The sequence below is a fragment of the Trachypithecus francoisi genome, unplaced genomic scaffold, assembly GCF_009764315.1.
Source record: "Trachypithecus francoisi isolate TF-2019V2 unplaced genomic scaffold, Tfra_2.0 Lachesis_group21, whole genome shotgun sequence".
Taxonomy (NCBI): domain Eukaryota; kingdom Metazoa; phylum Chordata; class Mammalia; order Primates; family Cercopithecidae; genus Trachypithecus; species Trachypithecus francoisi.
Genome location: NW_022681467.1, coordinates 26,561,235 through 26,586,984, shown reverse-complemented (window position 1 = coordinate 26,586,984; position 25,750 = coordinate 26,561,235). Strand labels below are relative to the sequence as shown.

Below are 25,750 nucleotides of genomic sequence, written 5' to 3'. Positions count from 1 at the left end.
CACCATGCCCAACTAATTTTTGTATTTTTAGTAGAGACAGGGTTTCACCATGCTGACCAGGCTGGTCTTGAACTGCTGACTTCAGGAGTGATCCACCCCCCTCAGCCTCCCAAAGTGCTGGAATTACAGGTGCAAGCCACCATGCTTGGCCTATTTTCTTCTTTTTGGAATAGGAAAGTTTATAACTACCTTACACCCATCCACTATTGTATTTTGGGAGTGAGTAACTTGTTTCTTGAGTTTCACACATTCACAGATAAAAAATAATTGTGCCCAAGGATGAATTATTCTCAGAGTCTCTGTGATACCTGATTTAAATCATGAGATTTGGGATTTTTGATCTGATGAAATTTAAGTGAGTTTTTTTGCTTTGAGTTGATGATGTAATGAGATGAGATTTTTGGATGAGGTGAATGTGTTTTGCATGTGGGATGGACATAAATCTTTGGAGGCCAGCGCACAGACCACAGTAGGCAGAAAAATAGCTTCCTAAAGATGTCCACATCCTATCCCTAGAATACCTGGGAACGTGTTGTCACATGGCAAAGAGGAATTATGGTTGCTGATAAAAGTTGCTAATCAGCTGACCTATATCTTATTTTTTTGAGACGAGGTCTCACTATGTTTCCAGGTCTGGTCTCAAACTCCTAGGCTCAAGCAGTCCTCCTGCCTTGGCCTCCCAAAGCGCTGGGATTACAAGTGTGAGCACCATGCCCGGCTGAGCTGACCTTCAAAAGGGGAGATTGCCCTGGATTATCCCAGTGGGCCCAATGTAATCACAAGAATCCTTTAAAGCGGAAAAGGGGGTGGGCGTGGTGGCTTACGCCTATAATCCCAACACTTTGGGAGGCCGAGACAGGCAGACTACCTGAGGTCAGGAGTTCAAGACCAGCCTGACCAACATGGTGAAACTCAATCTCTACTAAAAATACAAAACTAGCCGGGGTTTTGTATTTTTACATACAAACATGCCTGTAATCCCAGCTACTTGGGAGGCTGAGGCAGGAGAATCACTTGAACCCAGAAGGTGGAAGTTGCAGTGAGCCAAGATCACACCATTGCACTCCAGCCTGGGCAACAAGAGCGAAACTCCATCTCAAACAAAAACAAAGAAATAACAAGTCAAAAAGGGAGGCAGAAGAGGAAACCTTAGTAATATATGAGAATTCAACCAACAGTTACTGGTTTTGAAGATGGAGTGACTTTCTTTGATCGATGAAATGCTAGCACATGTGCAAGCAGAGGTCTTGTGTGGTTTAACATAACTCATACTCCAGGGGTCCTTCTTGAAAAAAGCGCATCTCTGATGGCCCCAGAACATAGGGAGCACCCCCGAGCCTAACCCACAGTCTGAAACCAGGACCATCTGACCTGCAACCTGAAGCAGAACCACCCAACCAAACCTAGTCTAGTTCAGCCGAAGTACAATTGTCCTGCAGACCCTGAGTATAAGAATAAATTGCTTTTGGCCGGGCACGGTGGCTCATGCCTGTAATCCCAACACTTTGGGAGGCCAAGGCGGGTGGATCACGGGGTCAGGAGATCGAGACCATCCTGGCTAACATGGTGAAACCCCGTCTCTACCAAAAATACAAAAATTAGCCGGGCGAGGTGGTGGGCGCCTGTAGTCCCAGCTATTCGAGAGGCTGAGGCAGGAGAATAGTATGAACCTGGGAGGCGGAGCTTGCAGTGAGCCAAGATCACGCCACTGCACTCCAGCCTGGGGGACAGAGCGACACTCTGTCTCAAAAAAAAAAAAAAAAAAAAAGAATAAACTGCTTTTGAAAGGCCATTGAGTTTTGCAGTTGTTTGTTATGCAGCATTGTTATTGAGGATGAGACAGAGAATTCCTGACAAGGCATGCTGTTGGGAGTACCGCTTTCACTCATTCAAACAGTCCTGGCCAGGTTCGGTGGCTCATGCCTGTAATCCCAGCACTTTGGGAGGCCAAGACGGGTGGATCACTTGAGGTCAGGAGTTGGAGACCAACCTAGCCAACATGGTGAAACCCCGTCTCTACTAAAACACAAAAATTAGCTGGGAGTGGTGATAGGCGCCTGTAATCCCAGCTAATTGGGGGGCTGAGGCAGGAGAATCACTTGAACCCAGGGAGCGGAAGTTGCAGTAAGTGGAGATTATGCCACTGCACTCCAACCTGGGCGACAGAGCAAGACTCCATCTCAAAAAAGAAAAAAAGTAAAGAAACAGTCCCAGTATGCATCCATGTGCATGTGCATGCAGGTGTATCTGCCTGTGAGAGCTGCACACATGGCTCTTGAGTACCTGGGAAGATACCCATGTGCAGATGCTGTACATGTGTGGGGTCACTCTCTGGCGCATTTGGAGGCATGAGGGCTACATGCAATGTGAAGGAATCTATGTCCAGCCTTCCTTTCTTGGTTTTCCTCCTCTGAACTTATGCATCCCTTCACAAAAAGTCCAGCTCCTGGCTAAAAATCTGTGCGTGATGTTTCAGCTCAACCACAGGCAATGACAGGTTTTACCTGGCAGGCCTCACAGCTGAGCTGTGCACAGCTGATGCACTGCAGTCTTTAAAGACAGTTGCAGGCACAGACTCAAGCCTCCTGGACAGTCGACCTCTCACGCACATCTCCGCTCCTACCCCAGGTCTTCATTCAGACACGTCTTCATTGCAGTGGGGTAAGCCTTTGGCCAGGACCTCCTTATCATGGGGAGTGGGGAATCCTTGAAGACACTTTCCTCCATGCTGACTCAGAACTTTTCCCACTTGCCCTTCCCTCCTTCCCCCAATCCCTGACCCCCAGGTCTGTACAACTGCAGGAGCCTTTTGTTGGAAGCTCTTCTGCAGTGAGACCAACCCCACACCTGTGCTCATCCACCCGACCCCAGATGGCATCATTCTATGAGGAAATGAGAACAGGGTGGATCTGTGTTCTACAAAATAAAACAAACCGGGTTCTCTGGTTTAGCCTCTTCCTTGTACTGTAATAATAAGAGATTTGGGGCTTGGCTATTGCTTTCATTTTGACTTTTTTTGTTTTGAGACAGGGTTTCACTCTGTCACCCAAGCTGGAGTGCAGTGGTGTGATCTCGGCTCACTGCAACCTCTGCCTCCTGGGCTCAAGCAATCCTCCTACCTCAGTCTCCCTAGTAGCTAGGACTACAGGCGCATGCCATCATACCCAGCTAATTTTTATATTTTTTATAGAGACAGGGTTTCACCATGTTGCCCAGGCTGGTCTCAAATTCCTGAGATCAAGCAATCCACTGGCCTCAGCCTCCCAAAGTGTGAGGATTACAGGCATGAGTCACCATGCCAGGCCATCATTAATCAGCTGCTACAGCACTTGGAAGTTCAGCTCTCTCCTGCTCAGCTGAGCTCCTGATTATACAGAGGTTAAGAGCAAACTGCCTCTGCCACTTAGTAACCTGGTGACTTTGGAAAAATCACTTTGCCTTTTCATCCTTTGGTTTCTTCATCTGTAAAATGAAAATAACAATACCTATTTCACAGGGTTGCTGCTGTGAGGATGTAGTGAGTCGATATATGTAAAGCATAAAGTAGGTTCTATTGAAGTGTTTGCTATTGTATTCAACATGGTCCATTTCTGCTTGGAGATCCATATGACTCTGGGAAGTATCTATTGGTTCAGCCTAGGTCACGTGTTCCATCTTAACCATCCCTTCCCTGCTCCAAGGTAGAGCCGGTGACCTGAATTAAATCAGCAGACACGCTCCACCTCCAAGACCGGCTCAAGATGGGCATGTAATATAAGCTGGTTCAATTAGAGTGAATCTTTTTTTTTTCTTTTTCTTTTTTGAGATGGAGTCTCATCCCGTCACCCAGACTAGAGTGCAGTGGCACAATCTCAGCTCACTGCAACCTCTGCCTCCCAGGTTCAAGCACCTCCTGAGTAGCTGGGATTACAGGTGCCTGCTGCCATGCTCAGCTAATTTTTGTATTTTTAGTAGAGACAGGGTGTTGCCATGTTGGCCAGGATTGTCTCAAACTCCTGACCTCAAGTGATCCACCCGCCTCCGCCTCCCAAAGTGCTAGGATTACAGGCGTGAGCCACTGTGCCCAGCCCAATTATAGTGAATCTTAATACACTGGCTAAAAATTCTGGGACACAGTCAGTCTCTCTCTTTCCAACAGAACATGTACAAGGACCTGCACAACCCTGGGAGATGCTGGCATATTGGGGCCACAAGCGGTGCTGACCTTAAGGAAAGGGCAACACCTCAGAAAACAAAGTAGATAAATAGAAACCAAGTCCTTAGTGCCATCACTTGATTTCTGGATAAAGCCTCATCTAAGCCATTTATTGACCTGAGCCCTTCATAGTTTAGGCCAATGTGATTTGGTTGTTTTGTTACCTGTAACCAAAAGTCTCTTAACACAAAGTGGATCTGTGAGTGACCAGAGTCTCTTGGGGGTTGTAGCAAGCTAGATCCCCAGAGAGGCCAACTCTGAGATGGAGTGTAGGGTGTACAACGTTGATCAATGAGTGCTCTTGGAACCAACAACTGAGGAAGACAGAAGTATGCAGGATTGGGCACAGGGAGAAGTCCAGCTGCAATGCAGGCCCAAGGGTAATTGCAGCTGAGCCTTCAGGAAGTTCTGGAGCCAGAGTAGCCCTTCTGAGTTGTTCCAAGCACTGAAGGCCTAGCAAGTTCCCAGGGGTATTAAACTCAATAAGCCTGTCAGCCTCCACAATGCCTGCAACAGGTCTGGGCACAGATTGGAGAGAAGCTGGGCTCCTAACTGCACCAGGAGGGAGTGGCCCAGAGCCACAGAGCCATGGAGACTCAGGCAGGGGGTTGCTCCAGCACTTCTTCTGGAGAAGTTTTGAGCCCCAGATGCAGTTAGCACAGCTGCCCGCCCCTTATCTTAAGACGAAGTTCGTTGCCACCACATCTTCTGCAAGGCCCAGCTGGGGACCCCGAGATACTGGCAAAAAAGCAAATGTAAATCCAGCTTTATCGGTAAAAAAGGAACAGCAGATTTAACTGGAAATTCCCACCTGGCCCAACAGCACCAACCAGAAAGAAGGGAAGAAGAGAGGAAAAAACTGCAGGAAGGAGAGAAAGGAGGGAGGGAGGGAGAGGAGGAAGGAAGGAGGGAGGGAGGGAGGAAGGAAGGAGGGAGGGAGGGAGGAAGGGAGGGAGGGAGGGAAAGAAAGAGGCAGGAAGGGTACAGGGAGCAGGGAGACTGTAGATCAGGGTCTGAATGGAGACTCGGTCCTGGAAGTAAATGATCCAAAGCTCCAGGTGCTGGTGAGAGAGCAGGAGGGGAGGGCAGCCCATGGCACTGCCATCTAGAAGGGTAGCGGCTCTCCCACAGGAATGTTGAGGACGACATCCATGTCTGGGGTGCACCTGGTGGGAGGCAGCACAGAGGGCCATGAGAGACCAGAGGTGGGGGTGTGGGAGCACCCGCTCAGGGGAGCCCTGCTCTTTAGAACTCTGGTACTTACTTGGGTTGGGGGGCAATCCCAAAATACAATCTGTGACCTATCTGTGACCTCAAAGCCCAAATGTGCATACACAAGCATGAACACACACACACACACACACACACACACACACACACACACACATCAAAAATGGAAAATAAATTAGTTTGGCAGGACGAATGTTCCCTGGACAAGTCTGAGGTCAAGAGGCAGCAGGAACTCAGCTCTGAAATGCTGGGGGCCCTCAAGACAATCACTGGCTTTGGAGTGAGGATGACAGATTTGATAACTTGACTCCGTGTCACCTTGAGCAAGCTATTTCTACTCTCCCAGCCTCACTCCTTCAGTTGGCACTTAAGTGAAAAGCACTCTTGAAGTGCCAGACCCCAGGTGAGCCTCAGTTTCCTCATCTCTCAAATGGGGTTAATATCCTAACCTCAGTTGGCTGAGCACAGTGGCTCACGCCTGTAATCTCAGCACTTTGGGGGGCTGAGGTGGGCGGATCAAAAGGTGAGGAGATCGAGATCATCCTGGCTAACCCAGTGAAACCCCCTCTCTACTAAAAATACAAAAAATTTAGCCGGGCGTGGTAGCAGGCGCCTGTAGTCCCAGCTACTCAGGAGGCTGAGGCAGGAGAATGGCATGAACCCAGGAGGTGAATGGAGCTTGCAGTGAGCCGAGATCGCGCCACTGCACTCCAGCCTGGGTGACAAAGCAAGATTCCGTCAAAAAAAAAAAAAAAAATCCTAACCTCAGTCATTGGTGGAAAGATTAAATGAGACCATGCCAGCATATAATAAGTGTTCAGTGAATGACAGGCATTATTATTTCCATGAAAGTAGCAAGAGAGATGGATTCCCATCAGCAATATATTCCCCATCGCAGGGACCAGCACAAATATTTAAGAGGTTGAAGGATTATACTCTCTTTCACTCTTTCTCTCTTCCAAGGAGACCATCCTCTCTCATAGTTTCAATAATCTACTGATACACATGAAGTATTTAGGCAGGAAATGTCAGGATACTTGCAATTTACAATACTATTCACCAAAAAAAAAAAAAAAAAAGAATGAACATGAAACCAATATGGGAAAAAAAAACAATTTCTAAATCTAGATGGGTAAAACTGGCTATTCATTATATCATTCTTTTCTTTATATTTGAAATTTTTCATAATAATAGTTTTATTAAAAAGTACATCTCTATGCTGGCAACACCTAAATTTCTACTTCCAGCCAATATCTGTCCTCTGAGGTCTACACTTATCTTGTCAATTGCCCACCCAATGACTCCACCTTGATATCTCATGTAAACCAAACTTACTGTCCAAGTCAACTGTATGGTTTTTTGCTTTGTTTTGTTTTGAGACATGGTCTCACTCGGTCACCGAAGCTGGAATGCAGTAGTGCGATCACAGCTCACTGTAGCCTGGAACTCCTCAATCGATCCTCCTGCCTCCCAAATAGCTGGGACCACAGGCATGTGCCACCACATCTGGCTAATTTTTTTTATTTTTTGTAGAGATGGAGGTCTCACTATGTTGTCCCTGGTCTCGAACTCCCAGCCTCAAGCGATCCTTCTTCCTCAGCCTCCTAAAGCACTGGGATTACAGGTGTGAGCCACTATGCCTGCCTGCACGTAAACTTTTGACTGTGCCTACATACACATCCCTCACCCCATCCCAGCCTTCCCAATCTCTGCATTTGACACCACTACCACCCCATTACAAAAGTCAAGAGCCCAGGGGTTATTCTTGATATCTCCCTTTCCTGTACTTCCCAAGTCATACAAGTCCTTCTTACCTTCCTAAATATTTCTACAATCCATCTATTTCTCCCACCTCTTCTGCCACACACTTGGCCAGGCCACTCCTCATGTTCCCCTGGACAACTGCCCTCACACCCAGTAGAATTCCAGCTGCCACTCTGGCTGCTTGTCAATCTCATCCCCCTGCTCTTTTATTTTCTTTTAAGAGTCTTGCTCTATTACGCAGGCAGGAGTGCAGTAGCACCATCTTGGCTCACTGCAACCTCTGCCTCTAGGACTCAAGCAATCCTCCTGCCTCAGCCTTCCGTGTAGCTGGGACTACAGGCACACGCCACCATGCCTGGCTAATTTTTGTATTTTTTGTAGAGATGGGGTTTCACCATGTTGCCCAAGCTGGTCTCGAACTCCTGGACTCAAGCAATCCTCCCACCTTGGCCTCCCAAAATGCTGAGATTACAGGTATGAGCCACCACATCTAGCCCACCATGCTCTTTTCAAATTGACTTTTTCGGAATAGAAATCTGATCATGTCACCACGTGGCTTAAGATCCTTTGCTTCTGGGATCAGGCAGAAAATCTGGCCCTACAGGGCACTGCACGGAGGTCCCTGGGGCTGAGTTGCCCTGTCCCTTCCCGCCACTCTCCCTGTCACTCTGCATTCCAACCACACTGGCCTCACCAGCTCCGTGTCAATGCCAAGTTCCTTCCAACCACAGCTCCTTCACAGTTCAAGGCTCAACATGTGGTTGGTTCATAGAGCAGTACCATAAGCATCACCCGGGAGCTTCTTAGAAATGCAGAATCAGGCTGGGCGTGGTGGCTCACACCTGTAATCCCAGCACTTTGGGAGGCCAAGGCAGGTGGATCATTTGAGGTCAGGAGTTCGAGACCAGCCTGGCAAACATGGTAAAACCCCATCTCTACTAAAGATAAAAAAATTAACCAGGCATGGTGGTGTACACCTGTAATCTCAGCTACTCAGGAGGCTGAGACAAGAGAATCACTTGAACTCAGGAGGTGGAGGTTGCAGTGAACTGAGATGGCACCACTGCACTTCAGCCTGGGAGACAGAGTGAGACAGAGTGAGACTCTGTCTCAAAAAAAAAAAAAAAGAAAGAAAGAAAGAAAGAAATGCAGAATCGTGAGCCCAACTGAGACCTACTGACTTGGAATCTGCTTTTTAACATGATCTCCAGGTGTTTCCTGGGCATGTTCCAGTTAGAGACGCTCTGGTTAACAGCGTGCCATTTCCACTTTTGAGGAGTGAAAATCTGCTTCTTTACTCCTAGTGTTCCCTTCCGTGTGGAAGGGCATCCATGAGTGTATTGCTCCTGGTCTCTCTCTGCCCCTTCATATTCTGCTTTTGGAAAGGGGGTATGACCACCGGAATGGTGAGTGTGAGGAGAGGAAGGGGACACAGGGAGCCCAGTCCCTTCCTCTCTCAGCAGCGGGCAACCCAAAAGGACTCCACTCTTCTCTGCCCCAAGGCCTGGCTCCACGTGGGTCCAGCTCCACCACGACTGGGTAGTTCAATTTGCCTAATTCTGGGTTCACTATTCAGAGACCCACATGCCTAGAAATATAAGCCACAGTCTCTAAAATCAGCTTCACCCAAACAAAGGTGATAACCTGGCCTGCATGCACCTTACCCCTTTCAATCTCATTCACTGTGTTCAGAGCTCAGGTAAAGACAACAGATGACTATTTACTACATCCCCTGGAGACTCTAGCACCACTCCCTAGAATTGCTCTTCCTTCAGCTCCCCCATCAGTCTCCTTTGCCTAGTGAGTTTCTATGCATCCTTCAGGCCTCAGTTCAAATGTCACATCCTCAGGAAAACCTTCTTGACTGCCCAGACTCACTGTCCTGAGTTGCTTTTTTGTCTTTTGAGATGGAGTCTCGCTCTGTCGCTCAGACTGGAATGCAGTGGCACAATGTCGGCTCACTGCAACCTCTGCCTTCCAAGTTCAAGCAATTCTCCTGCCTCAGCCTCCCAAGCAGCTGGGACTACAGGCACCTGCCAACACGCCCGGCTAATTTTTGTATTTTTAGTAGAGTCGGTGTTTCACCAACTTGGCCAGGCTGGTCTTGAACTCCTGACCTCATGATCCACCCACCTCGGCCTCCCAAAGTGCTGAGATTACAGGCGTGAGCCACCGCACCCGGCCCCTAAGAGTCACTTTCACAGTGGCATGTACTCTATTCCGCAGCTCCAGGCTCCGCTGCAACTCCACAGTTACTTGTGGCTCATTATCGACTCACGTCCAGTTCCCTCTTTGGCTCCATGAGGGCAGGGCCAAGAACTGTTTTCATTCACACGGTGCCTGGCATTCAGAGGCACTTCATAAATCCAATAGCATTTTGTTTTGGGGTATTTTTTTTAGAAATAGAAGAAAAGGAAGAGATGGCAATAGGAGAGTAGAAGGAAGGAAAAGGATAGGAGGGAGAGACAGATACAGATGAAGAAGAAAAATTAAAGAATTTGCAAATGCTAGGCTCTGCCACACATGGTCCTGTGGTGTCATCACGGAGAGGTAAGCCTGGGGGACCCCCAACCCAATCGCAGAGGGCTTGCCCCAAGGGAGGGTAGGCAAAGAATTGGTTTCTGCGGCCCAAAAACCTGCCAAGTGAAGAGGACATCCTTCTCTCCTTGTAGAGTGTCTTCCAGGCTATTCTTCCCTGAAGCCAACCACTCCACTCAACTCTGCCTTCCTCAAGAACCCAGAAGTGGAGGGCTGCACCCACTTGGTTGACACATGGAATCTGGGAACTACAAGAGCCCTTAGAGATTACACAACCCAGCCTGCTGTGTACAGATGGGAATCGGAGGCCTCTGCAGAGATGGGAAGGTCACATCTGCCCCTGGTCAGTGGCAGATCCAAGGTGGAAACCTAGGCCCCTCCCTCCCTGTACAGGGTTCTGCCATCCACACCAGGCTGCCTTCCCCAAGAACACAGAACCTCTGTGAGCTCAGAGTGTGGCTGGTTTAAGAGGCTGTGGCAAAAAGATCACATACTTGGGTCTCCGTAGCAGAACATCCTCAAACACGACCTCTCGGGGTTCCCGGGTCTGGGCTTGGAGCTCTTCCACCTCGGCCCTTAATACGGGCATGTTCTCCTCAAACTGGTCAATAAACTGAGAGGAAAGGCATAGCAGGGGAGAAGGGAGAAGCCAAATGCCCCCCAACCAAAGGGAGAAAGGTCAAAATGAACAAGGAGCAAAGCTATCTGGGGAAATGGTATGGGCTCTGTTACTGGGACTTGCTGGACTCCAGAGAGGGGACCTCCCCATGCAGGGTGGGGCTGGCTTCCAAGTGAGTGACAATATTTAGTGGTGCTGAAACAGGTGAGGGATCATGGAGAATGGAGACAGGTTACAAACTGGCGGAGAATGCTCAATCATGGGAATAAATGGAGGCTGGCAGAAATAGCGAAGGGCATGCACATTAAAAACCGATGAAGAGGCAAGATAATGAAAATTAATTCAAGAAGGCAGTGATGGTGAAGTTCATTAACACTGATAATGGGTGGTGGGCAGTGACAAGAATCAAGGGGTAAAGATGCATGGTGGCTAATGGCTGAATAGGTGATTTGATGATGTTGCAAATGGTTCATAGCCAGCGATGCAGGCTAACGAGGTAAGGCCTAGGTCGGTGTCAATCACCTTCCCGGATGAAAGACAAGTAACAGTAACGGCACCGGCAAGGAGGCAGGCCAACACCAGAGTCAGAGACCTCCTGAGCGCCAGATCAGGAGAAGCCTGACCCATTCCCACAGGCCATGGGGACTGCCCACCCACTGCTCCCCTACAGGGACCACCACCTTCCTCGCCCACGCACTTCTCTGAACCTTTGCGTGCATTTCAGGAATTCCTGGCTTTCCCACATCTTCTGTAGGAGAGCCTCCTCATAGGGACGCTGGGTTTCCTGTGGAGGAAGAAGAGGTCTGGCCCCCAGGTGCCTCTTCCTGGGCAGCAAAACATGGTAGAGACCAATAGGGCTGCAGTGGGCCTGGAGGCAGAGGATGGGGAAGAAGGTGGGGTGGGAGTGGGACCTGGATTCCCCCCACCTCCCACACAGCAACTGGCTACTCACTGCCACCACAGAACTCAGAATTTTTTTCTTCTTTTTCTGAATCTTGTCAGACAAGGATTCCAGGACCTTTCTGCGCATCTCACTGAGGTCATCCAGCTCATCCTGGGATCCAGCAGAAGGGTGTTGGCCACCAGCCCGGACTCCCACACAGTCTGGTGGGGGAGGGGCAGGGGGTCCCCTACCTGCTGGCTGTCCTTATCCTGCTGCAGCTGGCGCACAAGGGTGGAGATCTGGACAGACTTGATGGAATACTCATGGTCCATGTAAGTGCTCAGGAAGTTCACTTCCTCCTGGGTCTTCTCAATCTTGGCATTCAGCTGCTCTGCCTGCTGCTCTAGATCTGGGGAGAGGTTAGGGAGGTCGGCAGGGACAGGAGGCAAGACCTTCCCTCAAGCACCTGGGCCCCAGGAGGCCCAGGAGGCAAGGTCTCCTTGGCCAATAACTGGGGTCTGGCCTGAGGCGAGCTCACACAGGGCAGGGAGGTGGTTAAAAGATAAGGCTCTAGAGGGTTTTCCACCCCTGCAGGAGAAGAGGCAATGCTGGGTAGGAAAAAGGAAGGGAATTGGTGCACGATCCCTAGACTAGTCCCCACTCTGCCACTGACTTGCAGTGTGGCCCTCGCCAAGACTGTCCCTCTCCAGACTTCACTCTCCTCAGAGACACACTCAAGGAAGTGAGACCAGGCAGATGGGGTGACAGTGGCTCCCAAGACACAACCCATGGCAGGAATAAGGCAGAGTCTATCCTGTCTTCCTCCAGAGAGAGATCTCCAATGTCTGGGGTTGCCTGATCCACTGCCCCTCTGCTCAGCAGCTGTGTAGTCTGCTCAGGGAAAAGGAACCACAGGCCAGGCAGGATGGAAGCCAGGAGACCTAGGTTCTAGCCCAGCCACTGACTCCCAGAAGGATCTTGGCAGGAAACGGAGCCAGGCTAGGGTTGGATTCTGGCTCCTAGCTATAAAACCTTCCACAAGCTACTTCACCTCTCTTAGTCTCGGTTTCCTCACCTGTAAAAAGGACAGCTTCCCTGCCTCCAGGCAGTTGCAATGACTGGGTGTGTGCCTGTAACAATGCAGACATTGGTCGAGACCCAGACATGGGGCCTGGAAAGACCTAAGGGCTGGGTAAGTAGGCTATTCGCTCTGTATCTTAGCCTTCCCATCTACCTAGAAGAGAGACGATGGGGCTGAGGGTTTCTGAATGGCAAGTACAAGATGAATGCTGTGCTGCTAACCTCCCCAAAGGTGCCACCGGGAGGGTCAAGGAATTCGCCCAGGGATTCTTACAGCTCATCTTGCATTTCTTCTTTTCTTCCCACGCCTGAAGCTCAGACTTCAATTGCTGCAGCCTCTTCTTGTTTGAATACTCCAAGATGTCGATGATGGTCTGCGGGAGGGGTGGGGTCAACTCACCCGCAGGCTCTGCTGGCTCTCAGAAGCGGCCACCCAGCACTTCCTCAGAGGAATCCCGAATCCCAACCTCACTCCCAGAAACCTGACCAGAGGCTAATCGGGATAATAACAGAGTCCACCCTTAGGATTGTTGTAAGGACTATATAAATACATACAGATGGCTTGCTATTATAAGTAGAGGTGTTTGCAAATGCTGGTGGTGGTAGCAGCTACCTCTTGCATGGGTACAATATGTGCCAGGTAAATCCCCTCTGGGACCGGTGCTATTGTGCCGCATTTCACAGAGCTCAGGGAGGCAAAGTTAACTCAAAGTCTCCTGGCTAGTGAGTGCTGGCGCGTTGGGATGAAACTCCCATCTTGGTCCCCTTGCAAAGCCCAGGTGAGGGGAGTGAAGGTTGAAGAAATGCGTCTTCCAGTTGGAGGAAGCAGTATGTGCAATGGGCAAGGAAGGGCAGGAGAGGGCGCGCGAGCACGTGGAGGGAGGGAAGGAGGGCGAGCGGATGCCGCGGGCACTGCCGGCACCGAGGGCAGAGGCGTGGGTCTCACCGCCAGGATGTCCTGCTGCTGCAGCAGGGCCCGCACGTTCAGGGTCGTGCTGTTCTCCATGTCCTGGATGGTCTCGATCAGCTCCTCGTTGAGCTTGGTGAGGAAGTCCTCATGGCTTTGGAGCTCTCGCAGAGCGGTCCTCCCGTTCCTGAGCAGCATCTGCGGGCGGACGGAAGAGTAGAGAGGCGGCGCTGCGCCCTGCCCGGCCAGAGCCCCCAAAAGCCCGCCAGACCGCCGCCCCAACCCCGCCAGACTCCCGCCCCCTTGCGGCCTTCTGCTGGTAAATGCGGCCCAAGCTGGGCGGCGGTTCCCCATTGTCTGCGCCGCCCAGGAGCTCCGGGACTCTCCTCCGTTCGGAAACGCACGTGTACCCATCATTTCACGTCCCTGAGGTGCGGGTGCATCTTACAGTTGGTGGTGTGTCACCATATAATCAACAAATATATTAGTGGGTAAATAAAGATGTGCCTTAATATCAATGGCTTCTCAGAATCAATGAAATATATAAATAATAATAAGGGCCGGGCAGGGTGCCTCACATCTGTAATTCCAGCACTTTGGGAGGCCAAGGTGGGCCGATCACGAGGTCAGGAGTTCGAGACCAGCCTGACCAACATGGTGAAACTCCGTCTCTACTAACAATACAAAACTTAGGCGAGCATGGAGGCGCATGCCTGTAATCCCAGCTACTGGGGGTGCTGAGGCAGGAGAATCGCTTGAACCTGGAAGGCGGGGGTTGCAGTGAGCCGAGATCGTGCCACTGCACTCCAGCCTGGGTGACAGAGGAAGATTCCATCCCAACAATAGTAACAAACGCCCCAGGTAGGTAAAAAGGTGGCAGAGCAACCACCATGTCTGGAGGAGAAGCAGAGGAGGCAAAGTGGATGATAAACGTCAGCATTTCCTGGCAGACCGTGGAGCTAATGAGTACTCTCATTTCACATAACAGCCCCCTATGGAACAAGGAGGGTCTGAGAGTTAAGTGGCTCCCCTAAGGTTACACCCAGCAGGTGCATAAAATCTACAGTAACAATAACAATTGTTGAGGGCCCTCTTCATGCCAGGCCAGTTGCCGTGCCTTGCTCCACAGGTGGCACATGGTATCGGTTCACCTGCCAACAGCTCTACGTTTACTAACTCTATGTTGTTGATTAAGTGGAGGTTCACAGAGTTTAATGACTTGCCCAGTGTCACACAGTCACGAAGTGGCAGGGCTGGAACTGGAAAGCCAGACTTCTGAGTCCCAATGTCTGTCTTTCCACTATGCTAAAACAAGAACTGGGTAGCCTTAAAACTGCAAGGCATGGCTGAAACACGTAGTGACTAAGACTTGGATGTTGAACCTAGACACACCTTGGTTCAAATCCCAGCTCAGCCACTTACCATCTAAAAGAATCTGGACAAGTTAGTTAATGTCTCAGAGCCTCCTTATATTCATTCTAAAGATAAGGAAACTAATACCTGTTTTAGAGAACCGCCGTAAAATATAAATGAGATTGGACAGGTGTGGTGGCTCACGCCTGTAATTCCAACAATTTGGGAGGCCCAGGTGGGAGGATCACTCAAGGCCAGGAGTTCAAGACCAGCCTGGGCAACATAGTGAGACCTCATGTCTACAAAAAATAAACAAAATTAGCTGGGCGTGGTGGTGTATGCCCACAGTCCTAGCTACTCAGGAGGCTGAGGTGGGAGGAATGTTTGAGTCCAGAAGATCGAGGCTGCAGTGTTGAGATTGTGCCACCACACTCCAGTCCGGGTAACAGAGCAAGAGCTTGTCTCAAAAAGCAAATAAATAAATAAATAAAATTTTAAAAAATTAAAATTTAGCTGGGCATGGTGGTGTGCACCTATAGTCCTAGCTACTTGGGAGGCTGAGGCAGGAGGATCTCTTGAGCCCAGGAGTTTTCGGCTGCAGTGAGCTATGATTGTGCCACTGCACTTCAGCCTGGGTGACAGAGCAAGACCCTGTCTTTAAAAAAAAACAAAGAATAAATAAATAAATGAGATGAAATTTACAATCAAGCTGCTTAGTGAAAGTGCACTCATACGCACTCAGTGAACAATAGGTAATACTTCTGGCTCTAAACCTCTACCCCTGCCATAAATATTTGCTCTTTTATTTGTTCCTGTTCTTCCTCATTTCTCTATCCTTTACTAAAAACTACCCCTTCCTACCCCTCAGCTCCTTTATTTCTCATATAACAGTAATCATGCCGATATATTGAGCGCTTACTATGCGGCTGATACTGTGCTAAGCACTTCATATGCACTGCAGCACATCAGCACATCACCCTCACAGCAACCCTAAGAGATAGGCACTATTATTAGGCCAGCTTTATAAAAGCAGACAGCAGTCAGGCACAGTGGTTCACGCCTGTAATCCCAGCACTTTGGAAGAGCAAGGTGAAAGGACTACTTGAGCCCAGGAGTTAGAGCCTGGGCAACAAAGGGAGATCCCATCTCTACAAAAATTAGCTGGGCATGGTAGTGCATGCCTATAGTCCCACCTACTCTGAGAGGCTGAGGTGGGAGGATCACTTGGGCTTGGAAAGTCCAGGCTGCAGTGAGCCATGATCATGCCACTGCCTTCCAGCCTGGATGACACAGAGAGGCCGTCTCAATCAATCAATGTGGATACTAAGGATTAAATTCAGTGACTTATCCAAGGTCACACATAGCAGAGCTGTCATCCTTGAAGTCCGGGCTCCTAGCCACTCCACTATCTTGTCTCCACATCACCAGACCAAAATACCCAGAAGTATCTTGTGAAAAACGTTATTCTCCAAGTCCTGGGCCCACTGAAACAGCAGCACTAGGGTTTCAGTTCAAATGTCACCCACCTTAGCAGCTTCTCATTAGCACCCTACCTAAAACAATTACTGCCACACTCTCCTCCGTGCCTCTAGCCCCCAACCTTATCCTTAGACTTCTCTTTGGCTCTTATCATCACTTCAAATATCTTTCTCTTGTTGATTGTCAGTCTCCCCCATCCAATAGAATGTAAATTCCCTAATATCAGAGGCCACATCACTGGTGAATCCTCCCACTCAGAACAGAACCTGGCACATGGTAGGTGCTCAATCGATATTTGTTGATTCACTAAATGAATGAAAGATGGTAAGAGACAGTATTAAGAACTGGACTGGTTAGGAGCACAAGTTTTAGAGCCAAATTGTCCAGGTTCAGCTTCTATATCAATCAAAAACACATAAACCCCTCTAAAGTTAGGATAAAAATAACAGAAATGGCCGGGCACAGTGGCTCACACCTGTAATCTCAGCACTTTGGGAGGCCAAGGCGGGCAGATCACCTGAGGTCAGGAGTTAGAGACCAGCCTGGCCAACATGGTGAAACCCCGTCTCTACTAACAATACAAAAAATTAGCTGGGCGTGGTGGTGGGTGCCTGTAATCCCAGCAACTCAGGAGGCTGAGGCAGGAGACTTGCTCAAACCTGGGAGGTGGAGGTTGCAGTGACCTGAGATCTTGCCACTGCACTCCAGCCTGGGCGACAGAGTGAAACTCTGTCTCAAAAAAAATAAAAATAAAAATAACAGAAATATGAGTTCCTCCTTTAAGAATACTGGGCCACCTCTAAACCATTTTGCAAGATAAAAGGTTAAAGGGGAAAAAAAACGTTTCAAAGCAAATTGTATTCTCCCTTGTTCTTTATATAGTAGTCATTGTTCATTGAGCTATTAAAAACTTTCTTGAAGAATTATTATATAGTATTTTGTAGTCTTTATAATACTTAGTATTTTACTTTCTGCTATGTATGCTAAGGACTCGTCTTCCTTTAGGCATTTCAAATACTTTGAAACATTGTTCAGATAATTACAGAAGCCATAAAACAACCTATAGTAAGGAAATTAATTACTTATAATTGCATCGATTGATGTGAAAATTTTAATTGTCAGTTTCTAAGGCTTGCTTCAAAGTACACTATATGAAAGTTTAATTTACTGGAATTTTTGTTTTATTTTGTTTGGTTTTTTTGAGATGGAGTCTCACTCTGTCCTCCAGGTTGGAGTGAGGAGTGCATCTCAGCTCATTGCAACCTCTGCCTCCCAGGTTCAAGCGAGTCTCCTGCCTCAGCCTCCCGAGTAGCTGAAACTACAGGTGTGTGCCACCATACCCAGCTAATTTTTGTAGTTTGAGTAGAAATGGGGTTTCACCATGTTGGCCAGGATGGTCTCGAACTCTGACCTCAAATGATCCACCCACAGAGACCTCGCAAAGTGCTGGGATTACAGGCATGAGCCACCACACCCGGCCAAGTTACTGGAAATTTTAAGATAAAGAAGCCACTAGATCGTGTTCCTAATGCAACAAAATAACAAGCAATTCTGGTAATTTCTTGAGTCTTAAACAGAACAGCAAATGCTTTGTATAACTGGCTTTGACCCCGATCCGGCCATTTCCTGACTGTGTGACCTGGTGCACGTCATGTATCTCCCTGCATCTCAGTTTCCCTGTTTGTAAAATAGGAATGAGGACAAGGTGCTCGCACGGTTCCTGTGAGGAAGCAATGAGTCAAGTCTGGCACCCACAAAGTTCTCAGCACATGTTTGCTAGAGCCATCATCCCCATCCCCGCCCTGAGCCCAGTGTCCAGGGAAGATGTGCCTCATACCTTCATTAACCGGATTTTGGCCTGCATCTTCCCAGGGTTCAACTTCCGCCTTCTATGTAGTTCTCGTGGATTCTTCGGCTGGTGGCTTGTCATCACTGTAGTGGGCTTGGAGTGGAACACTAGGGGTAGACAGGAAAGGACAGGGAGAGAGTAAGGGTACAGGCTGGCCTGAGGCCAGGTTCCCGGGAGTGCACCTTTAATGAGAGGCGGGCCAGGCCCCAGCTCCACCCTCTGGCTGCCTTATAATGTGACACTAGACTGAGAGTGAAATTCATACCCTTCATTAAGCTCCCAGGACCTACTCTGGGCCTTCATATAAGGGAGGGACAAGCCCAGGTGAAAGAAGTAACTATGAGCATGGGCAGAGGGGAGGGCGGGGCAGCCAGGAACCCTGCTCCCAACTGTCCAGTCAGAAAGAGAGTCGGGAACTCCCACTCCTTGTGTCTTTCCAGTAGCTGCTGCAGCACAGGACGGCAGAATGACCAGAGTCTAGCAGGCCTGAATCCAAATCCCTGCTGTCCCACCAACGTGGCTGACAGAAGGCCTGATGGGGTAGGGGTTAAGAACAAGAACTAATGAGCCAGACAGTCTAAGTTTAAATCCAGGCTCTTGGTCAGGCATGGTGGCTCACGCCTGTAATCTCAACACTTTGGGAGGCCAAGGCGGGAGGATCACCTGTGGTCAAGAGTTCAAGACGAGCCCAGCCAACATGGTGAAACCCTGTCTCTACTAAACATACAACAAATTAGATGGACATGATGGTGGGCGCCTGTAATCCCAGCTACTTGGGAAGCTGAGGCAAGAGAATCGTTTGAACTCAGGAGATAGAGGTTGCAGTGGTGCGAGATCGCACTCCAGCCTGGGCGACAGACAGAGACTCCATCTTAAAAATATATATATATAATCATAAAAAATAATTTTTTAAAAAATCCAGGCTCTGCCTTCTACTAGCTGTGTGACCTTGAACAAGTCAAATGACCTCTGTGTCCCTCCATAATCATCATGCCTACCTCATAGGGTCTTCGTGAAGATGAACGAAGAAGTTACTATACCTTAAAGGTGTTTGGAATAGTGCCTGATGTATATTCAGTGCTGGATACGCGTTACCAGTTGTTACTCTTACTTCTGGTGACCTGAGAAGTGGGACCTCAACACCAGACAAAGGCACAGCGGCTATGCAAAACTCCAACTGGCTGTCTCTGAAACACTCTAAGAGCTGTGGTTCTGCCAGATAGGGAGTATAGGCATCTGGGGGGCATATTCTTAGAATCCCTGTTTTCTCTCCACCTGTCATGCAATGACATGAGACAAATCACCCAGATGGATCCAGCTCTACTCTCAGTCCCCACCAAAATCCCTGCTTCAGGTACAACCCAGCTCATCTGGGAAAGTTATTAATCTCTTTAATAGATCAATGTCCTTCATCTTGAGAAATGGTGGCATTAACTATAGAGATGATTAAGTAAATTAATTTTGTGTTTAATTTATAAATTACCTGTATATATCTGGTTTTTAGTTGTATTGTATAAGAGAGAATGATTAATAGGTTAATCTTGTGATTCTAATTTTAAAAGTGTAAGTGGGATTTTGATCTAGATTTAAGTTGAAAGGTTTAAGACACTCTTATTAATATGTATAAATTACTTTTATTATTTAAGAGAACATGAGATTACCTATATTAATTTTTTTTTTTTTTTTTTTTTTTTTTTTTTTTTGAGGAGGAGGAGGAGGAGGAGTAGTCTGGCTCTGTTGCCCAGGCTGGAGTTCAATGGCGAGATCTTGGCTCACTGCAACTTCTGCCTCCCAGGTTCAAGCAATTCTCCTGTCTCAGTCTCCCGAATAGTGGGATAACAGGCGCCCACCACACCCGGCTAATTTTTTTATTTTTAGTAGAGACGGGGTTTCGTCATGTTGGCCAGGCTGGTCTTGAACTCCTGACCTCAGGTGATTCAGCTGCCTCAGACTCCCAAAGTGCTGGGATTACAGGTGTGAGCCACCGCGCCTGGTCAGATTACTCATATTTAGAAGTTTAAGTATTAGATATACAAGAATTATGTAAATACCCAATGGGTTTTTGTTAATCAGACAAGTGAACTATTTGAAAATGAAAATGAATACGTTAAATTTTAAGATGTGGCTTAAAAGGTTTAGGAGAATTTAATTAACCAAGTTCCAAAACCCCCTTACAAGTATTTATAAAAATTGTAAGATTCTTAAGTTGAATTTAAATGCTTAAGGAAGATTTGCAGTTTTAATAATGAGTATTTATTTTCATTATTGGTAGTAGCCCTGATTTATCTTTTTTTAAAATTCAACCTTTTATTTCAAGATAGCTCAGATTCACAAGCAGTTTTAAGAAATAATACAGAGGGGGCCGGGTGCAGTGGCTCACGCCTGTAATCCCAACACTTTGGGAGGCCAAGGCGGGCGGATCACAAGGTCAGGAGATTGAGACCAGCCTGGCTAACACGGTGAAACCCTGTCTCTACTAAAAATACAAAAAAACTAGCTGGGCATGGGGGGGGGGGGGCGCCTGTAGTCCCAGCTACTCAGGAGGCTGAGGCAGGAGAATGGCGTGAACCCGGGAGGTGGAGCTTGCAGTGAGCCAAGATCGTGCCACTGCACTCCAGCGTGGGGGACAGAGCGAGACTCCGCCTCCAAAAAAAGAAGAAAGAAAGAAAGAAAGAAAGAAAGAAAGAAAGAAAGAAAAGAGAGAGAGAGAGAGAAAGAAAGAAAGAAAGAAAGAAAGAAAGAAAGAAAGAAAGAAAGAAAGAAAGAAAGAAAGAAAGAAAGAGAAAGAATACAGAGGGGCTGGCTGTGGTGGCTCATACCTGTAATCCCAGCACTTTGGGAGGCTGAGACAGGTGGATCACCTCAGGTTACGAGTTCAAGACCAGCCTGACCAACATGGGGAAACCCCATCTCTACTAAAAATACAAAAAATAGCCAGGTGTGGTTGCACACGCCTGTAATCCCAGCTACTTGGGAGGCTGAGGCAGGGGAATCGCTTGAACCTGGGAGTTGGAGGTTGCAGTGAGCTGAGATCACACCACTGCACTCCAGGCTGGGTGTGAGAGACAGAGAGACTCTGTCTGAAAAAAAGGAAAGGAAAGGAGAGGGGAGGGGAGGGGAGGGGAGGGGAAGGAAAGGGAAAGGAAAAGGAAAAGGAAAAGGAAAGGAAAAAGGAAAGGAAAGGAAACAGAGGGAGTCTATGTACCCTTTACCCAGTTTTTCCCAATGTCAACATCCTGCAAAAGTACAGTACAATATCACAACCAGGATATTGACATTAAGATGGGCAAGATTTAGAACTTTTCCATAACCACAAGGATCCTGCCTGTTGCCTTTTACAACCACACCCACTTCCCTCCCCTTACCACCCTCCTCACAACTCTGCCCTAACCCCTGCAATCACTAATCTGTTCTCCATTTCTATAATTTTGTGATTCCCAGAAGGTTATATAAATGGAATCATCCAGTATGTAACTGTTGGGATTGACTTTTTTTTTTTTTTTTTTTTTTGAGACAGAGTTTTGCTCTGCTGCCCAGGCTGGAGTGCAATGGCCGGATCCCAGCTCACTGCAAGCTCCGCCTCCTGGGTTCCCGCCATTCTCCTGCCTCAGCCTCCCGAGTAGCTGGGACTACAGGCGCCCGCCACCTCGCCCAGCTAGTTTTTTGTATTTTTTATTAGAGACGGGGTTTCACCGTGTTAGCCAGGATGGTCTCGACCTCCTGACCTCGTGATCCGCCCGTCTCGGCCTCCCAAAGTGCTGGGATTACAGGCTTGAGCCACCGCGCCCGGCCAGGATTGACTTTTTTTACTTGGCATAATTCTCTGGAGATTCATCCAAGTTGTTGAATATATCAGTAGTTCTTTCCTGTTTATTGCTATATAGTTTTCCATGGTATGGATGCATCATAGCTTGTTTAAACATTCACCCATTGAGGGACTTCAAGGTTGTTTCCAGTTTTGAGGTATTATGAACAGGGCTGCTATGAACATTCACATACTGGCTTTTGTGTGAATGTAAGTTTTCATTTCTCTGGAATAAATGCCCAAGAGTAAAACTGCTGGGTCAGATTACTAGGAAGTGCATGTTTAATGTTGTTAGAGACTGCCACACTAGTTTCCAGAGAGGCTGCATCATTTTACCTTCCCACCAGCAATTGCGCACAATCTGATTTCTCCTCTTTGCTAGCATTTGGTGCTATCACTATTTTTTTATTTTAGCCATTTTGACAGGTATGCAGTGATATCTCACTGTGGCTTAATTTGCATTACCCCAGTGGCTAATGACGTTGAACATCTTTTTAATGTGCTTATTTGACATCTGTATATCTGCTCTGGTGAAATGTCTCTTCATGTCTTTTTCCTATTGCCTAACTGAATTGTCTGTTTCATTGTTGGGTTTTTAGAGTTACTGAGATATTCTACACAGTAGTCCTTTGTCAGATACATGGTTTGCAAATATTTTCTCCAAATATTATCTCTTGTCTTTTCATCCTCTTAAAAAGGTCTTTCATAAGCCAGGTGCGGTGGCTCTCGGCTATAATCTCAGCACTTTGGGAGGCTGAGGCGGGCAGATTACTTGAGGTCATGAGTTCGAGACCAGCCTGTCTCTACTAAAAATACAAAAATTAGCCGGGCATGGTGGAACACGCCTGCAGTCCAGCTACTCCGGAGGCTGAGGCAAAAGAATCACTTGAACCCGGGAGGCAGAGTTTGCAGTGAGCTGCACTCCAGCCTGGGCAACAAAGCGAGACTCTTTCTCAAAAAAAAAAAAAAAAAGTTCTTTCACAGAACAAAATTTTTAATTTTGATGCAGTCCAATTCATCTATTTTTCTTTTATGGGTCAAGCTTTTGGTGTGATATCTAAGAACTCTTCACTTGGCCCTAGGCCCCAAAGATTTTTCTATCCTGTTTTTTTCTAAAAGTTTTTCAGTTTCACATTTTACATTAATTTCTATTGTATTTTATCTTTGAGCTAATTTTTATATTTGTTGTTAAACCTAAATTTTTTTTTTTTTTTTTTTTTGCCTATGGATGTCCGATTGCTCCAGCGCCACCCATAGAAAAGGCTTTCTTCCTCCATTGAATTGTTTTTCCACTTTCTGAAAAACCCATTGGGAATATTTGTACGGATTTATTCCCGTTTCCTCACTGGGAAGTGCTGGCAGTGTCCAGCAGGGAGCTGATCCTTCATTCCCTGCTTGGTGGTGCTGATTCCAAAACTGGGATAGTGCCGGCAGGAATGAGTGGGGAGGTCATCTTCTAATCCCTACCTGGCAGAAGAAGGTAGTGCTCTGACTCTCTCTAGGGTAGTGTCAACAGAGTCCGACAGTGACAAGATTTCATGAAGTGTCATGAGGTGGGACTCGTCACCTCTGGACTTCACTCAACTCCCCCAGCCTACCTATGTCAGTAGAGCCTGGTGGGAGCCTGAGCCTTATCCCTACCCAGCATCAGTGAGGTAAAATAAGGTGGTGAGATGCAGGGCAACTTGGCATTCTACTCCCTCATCTCCTTTTTGTGTTTCAGCGTTGCCCACAGGGGAGCTGATCTAACATTACTTACTTGGAGGCAATGAGGTGGTATGAGTGATTTTATACATAGGTGTATACATAAGTATGCTATATTGTCTATGAAGTTCATTTCAGGATACCAAAGAAATATTACAAAATATATGCTATTAATTCTTACAACAATCCTATGGAGTATTAGCATCCCCATTTCACAAATGAGAAAACCAAGGCTCAGAGAGATGAATGATTTTTCCAAGTGAGTAAATGGCAGAGTCAAAATCTGACCCCATGTCTGCCTGAGCCTGACCCAAGGCCTCAGAACTCCCCTGTAAAGCATGATAATGATGTGGCAGAGATTATTCTATGAGTTCACCAAATCTTGTTTTCTTTTCTTCCTGGAAAAACAGAAGGACTACATTTCCCACCTTCCCTTGTGGTTAGCAGAGGTCATGTGGCTAAATTATGGCCCCTGAAACATGAGTAGGAGTAACATTTGTCACTTCAAATCTGGACCCTCCCCAAAAAAATGCCCACATAATTGTCCATGTTCTTGTTCTTCTCTTCCCTCTATGCCAGCTGAATGCAAAAGTATCCAGCAGAAGACTTCGAGACCTTACAAAATATCAGATCCACAAGGTCAAAGGAACCTGGATCCCTGAATGACCATGTGGAACAGAATCCCTCCTTCCTCAGATCCACAAATGTACTGTGACATAAATGAGATATAAACTTCTATATCAATACTTGCAATTTGGGCATTGTTTATTATATCAGTTAGCCTACCATAATATAAGTGACGTCACCAAGAGCCAAGAGCAGCCACTCTATCCTGTCTCCAACCTCCACACCAGCTCCCAGGTGCCTCCACCCACCTGGTTGGACCCTAGTCAAAGTCTTCATTTTGCTTGTATGAAGGCTGTTGGCTTGCTGGACTGGAGGCAGAGTAGATGGCTTGGTTTCCTGCTTGGACTGCTGCCATGGAACATAATCCTACAAAATAAACAAGCAGTCACATAGCACCATGAGTTCATATCCCAGCTGCACCCTTTTCAGATATCTGTAACCTCAAGCAAGTGACTTGACCTCCCTGAGCCTCGATTTTCTCATCTGTAAAGTGGATCTAATAATAAAACCTACTTCTGCCAGTTGGCACAAGAATTCCGAGAGATATTTATGAAGCATGTGGTAAGTGCTCCATAAATGTTAGCTATCACTTTTTTTTTTTTTATCAGCCAGCCAGAATTTACTAAGCACATCCAGGCTGTGAGGTGCTAAGAACTGTGAGAAACAGAAGGCATGGAAAAGACGCAACATCCACCCTCAGGAAACCAGAGTAGCAATCAGATGAATAAGAGAGCAGCATAATACACCCTTACATTCTGATAAGACAGTGAGAGGAGAAAAACGAGGTTCTGAGGCTTGCTCTGGCTCCCACAGCAAAGTGTGTGACCCGGCTGGGACTGGAATTCGGGTCTCCAGTCTCTATCCATGAAGCAGTCACGACCGTGAGAGTGGAGGGCAGGTGGACTGCAGGGCCAGCGAGCCTCCCACCCCAGCCCTAGTCCCTCAAGACTCACCGGAACCTGGAACTCGTGGACTGTGGAGTGAGTCCCAGAGTGGTTGAGTCTGGAAAGAGTTGGGAAGGGAAAGAACTTCCATTATCCCCAACCCAAGGGGCAGCAAGCAGCAACTCGAAACAGGATTGGAGTCTTAAACCAGAAACTGCAGTTCACCGGGTAGAATAGCGCCGCGGGAGTGGGGCGGGGCCAAGGAGATGTGGGCGGGGAGAGGGCGGGATCAGAAGATCGAGGGCCGACCTCTAGGCGAGGGCGGGACAGCGGCGGGGTGTGAAGTACTCATGCGCATTCCGCCTTGCTTCCATTTTTTTTTTTTTTTTTTTAACCTACTTTTGTAAGACATGCGCCATTGGGGAAGAGAAGCTACGAGTCTGTGAGACACTGATCTGCTAGAATAACTACTCGGCTTTTCCAACTTCCTTGTCTCAGTGTACATCACGCAGTAACCCAGGCCACTCAAAGGTCCGGACACCCGTTGCTTTCGCCAGCGTCTCGGTCTCCAAGGAAACGTGACGCCGGCTACCGAGCGCCTAGAGGGACTAACCTCTCAAGGCAAAATCTAGTTCGGCCCTCTTTTCAATTTTCAAATTCCCTTCAGTTTGCTCTGCCCATAATCCTAAAATATTATATCATATTTCTCCACTCTCATCAAACTTCCATCTCTTCCTTCGCCATCTTCACTCTTGACTAATGAGTTTGCTTCCAATTTTACTAAGGAAATTTTGGGAATCAGTAAACCCACTAGTTCACAGCACCATTTACTC

At 47.6% G+C, this 25,750-nt stretch overlaps 1 protein-coding gene across 6 annotated transcripts in view; it reads right to left on the bottom strand.

Annotated features, from left to right (window-relative positions):
• The window catches only part of CUNH20orf96 (chromosome unknown C20orf96 homolog), a 29,766-nt gene extending 4,270 nt beyond the window's left edge, over positions 1-25,496 (bottom strand). The window contains exons 1-12 of one of the 6 annotated variants that reach the window (XM_033186002.1): positions 25,317-25,475; positions 24,987-25,035; positions 24,282-24,399; positions 17,886-18,004; positions 13,256-13,414; positions 12,584-12,683; positions 11,481-11,638; positions 11,299-11,400; positions 11,044-11,130; positions 10,222-10,340; positions 9,409-9,529; positions 4,947-5,361 (exon numbers count right to left, since the gene is read on the bottom strand). In XM_033186002.1, coding sequence (XP_033041893.1) covers positions 9,442-9,529; positions 10,222-10,340; positions 11,044-11,130; positions 11,299-11,400; positions 11,481-11,638; positions 12,584-12,683; positions 13,256-13,414; positions 17,886-18,004; positions 24,282-24,399; positions 24,987-25,035; positions 25,317-25,336 — 1,119 coding nt within the window. In that variant the 5' untranslated portion in view covers positions 25,337-25,475 and the 3' untranslated portion in view covers positions 4,947-5,361; positions 9,409-9,441. Of the gene's footprint in view, positions 1-4,946; positions 5,362-9,408; positions 9,530-10,221; positions 10,341-11,043; positions 11,131-11,298; positions 11,401-11,480; positions 11,639-12,583; positions 12,684-13,255; positions 13,415-17,885; positions 18,005-24,281; positions 24,400-24,986; positions 25,036-25,316 lie in introns of those variants that run through there. The other 5 variants (XM_033186004.1, XM_033186003.1, XM_033186005.1 and 2 more) reach the window with 5 other exon arrangements.
• Positions 25,497-25,750: the final 254 nt, after the last annotated feature.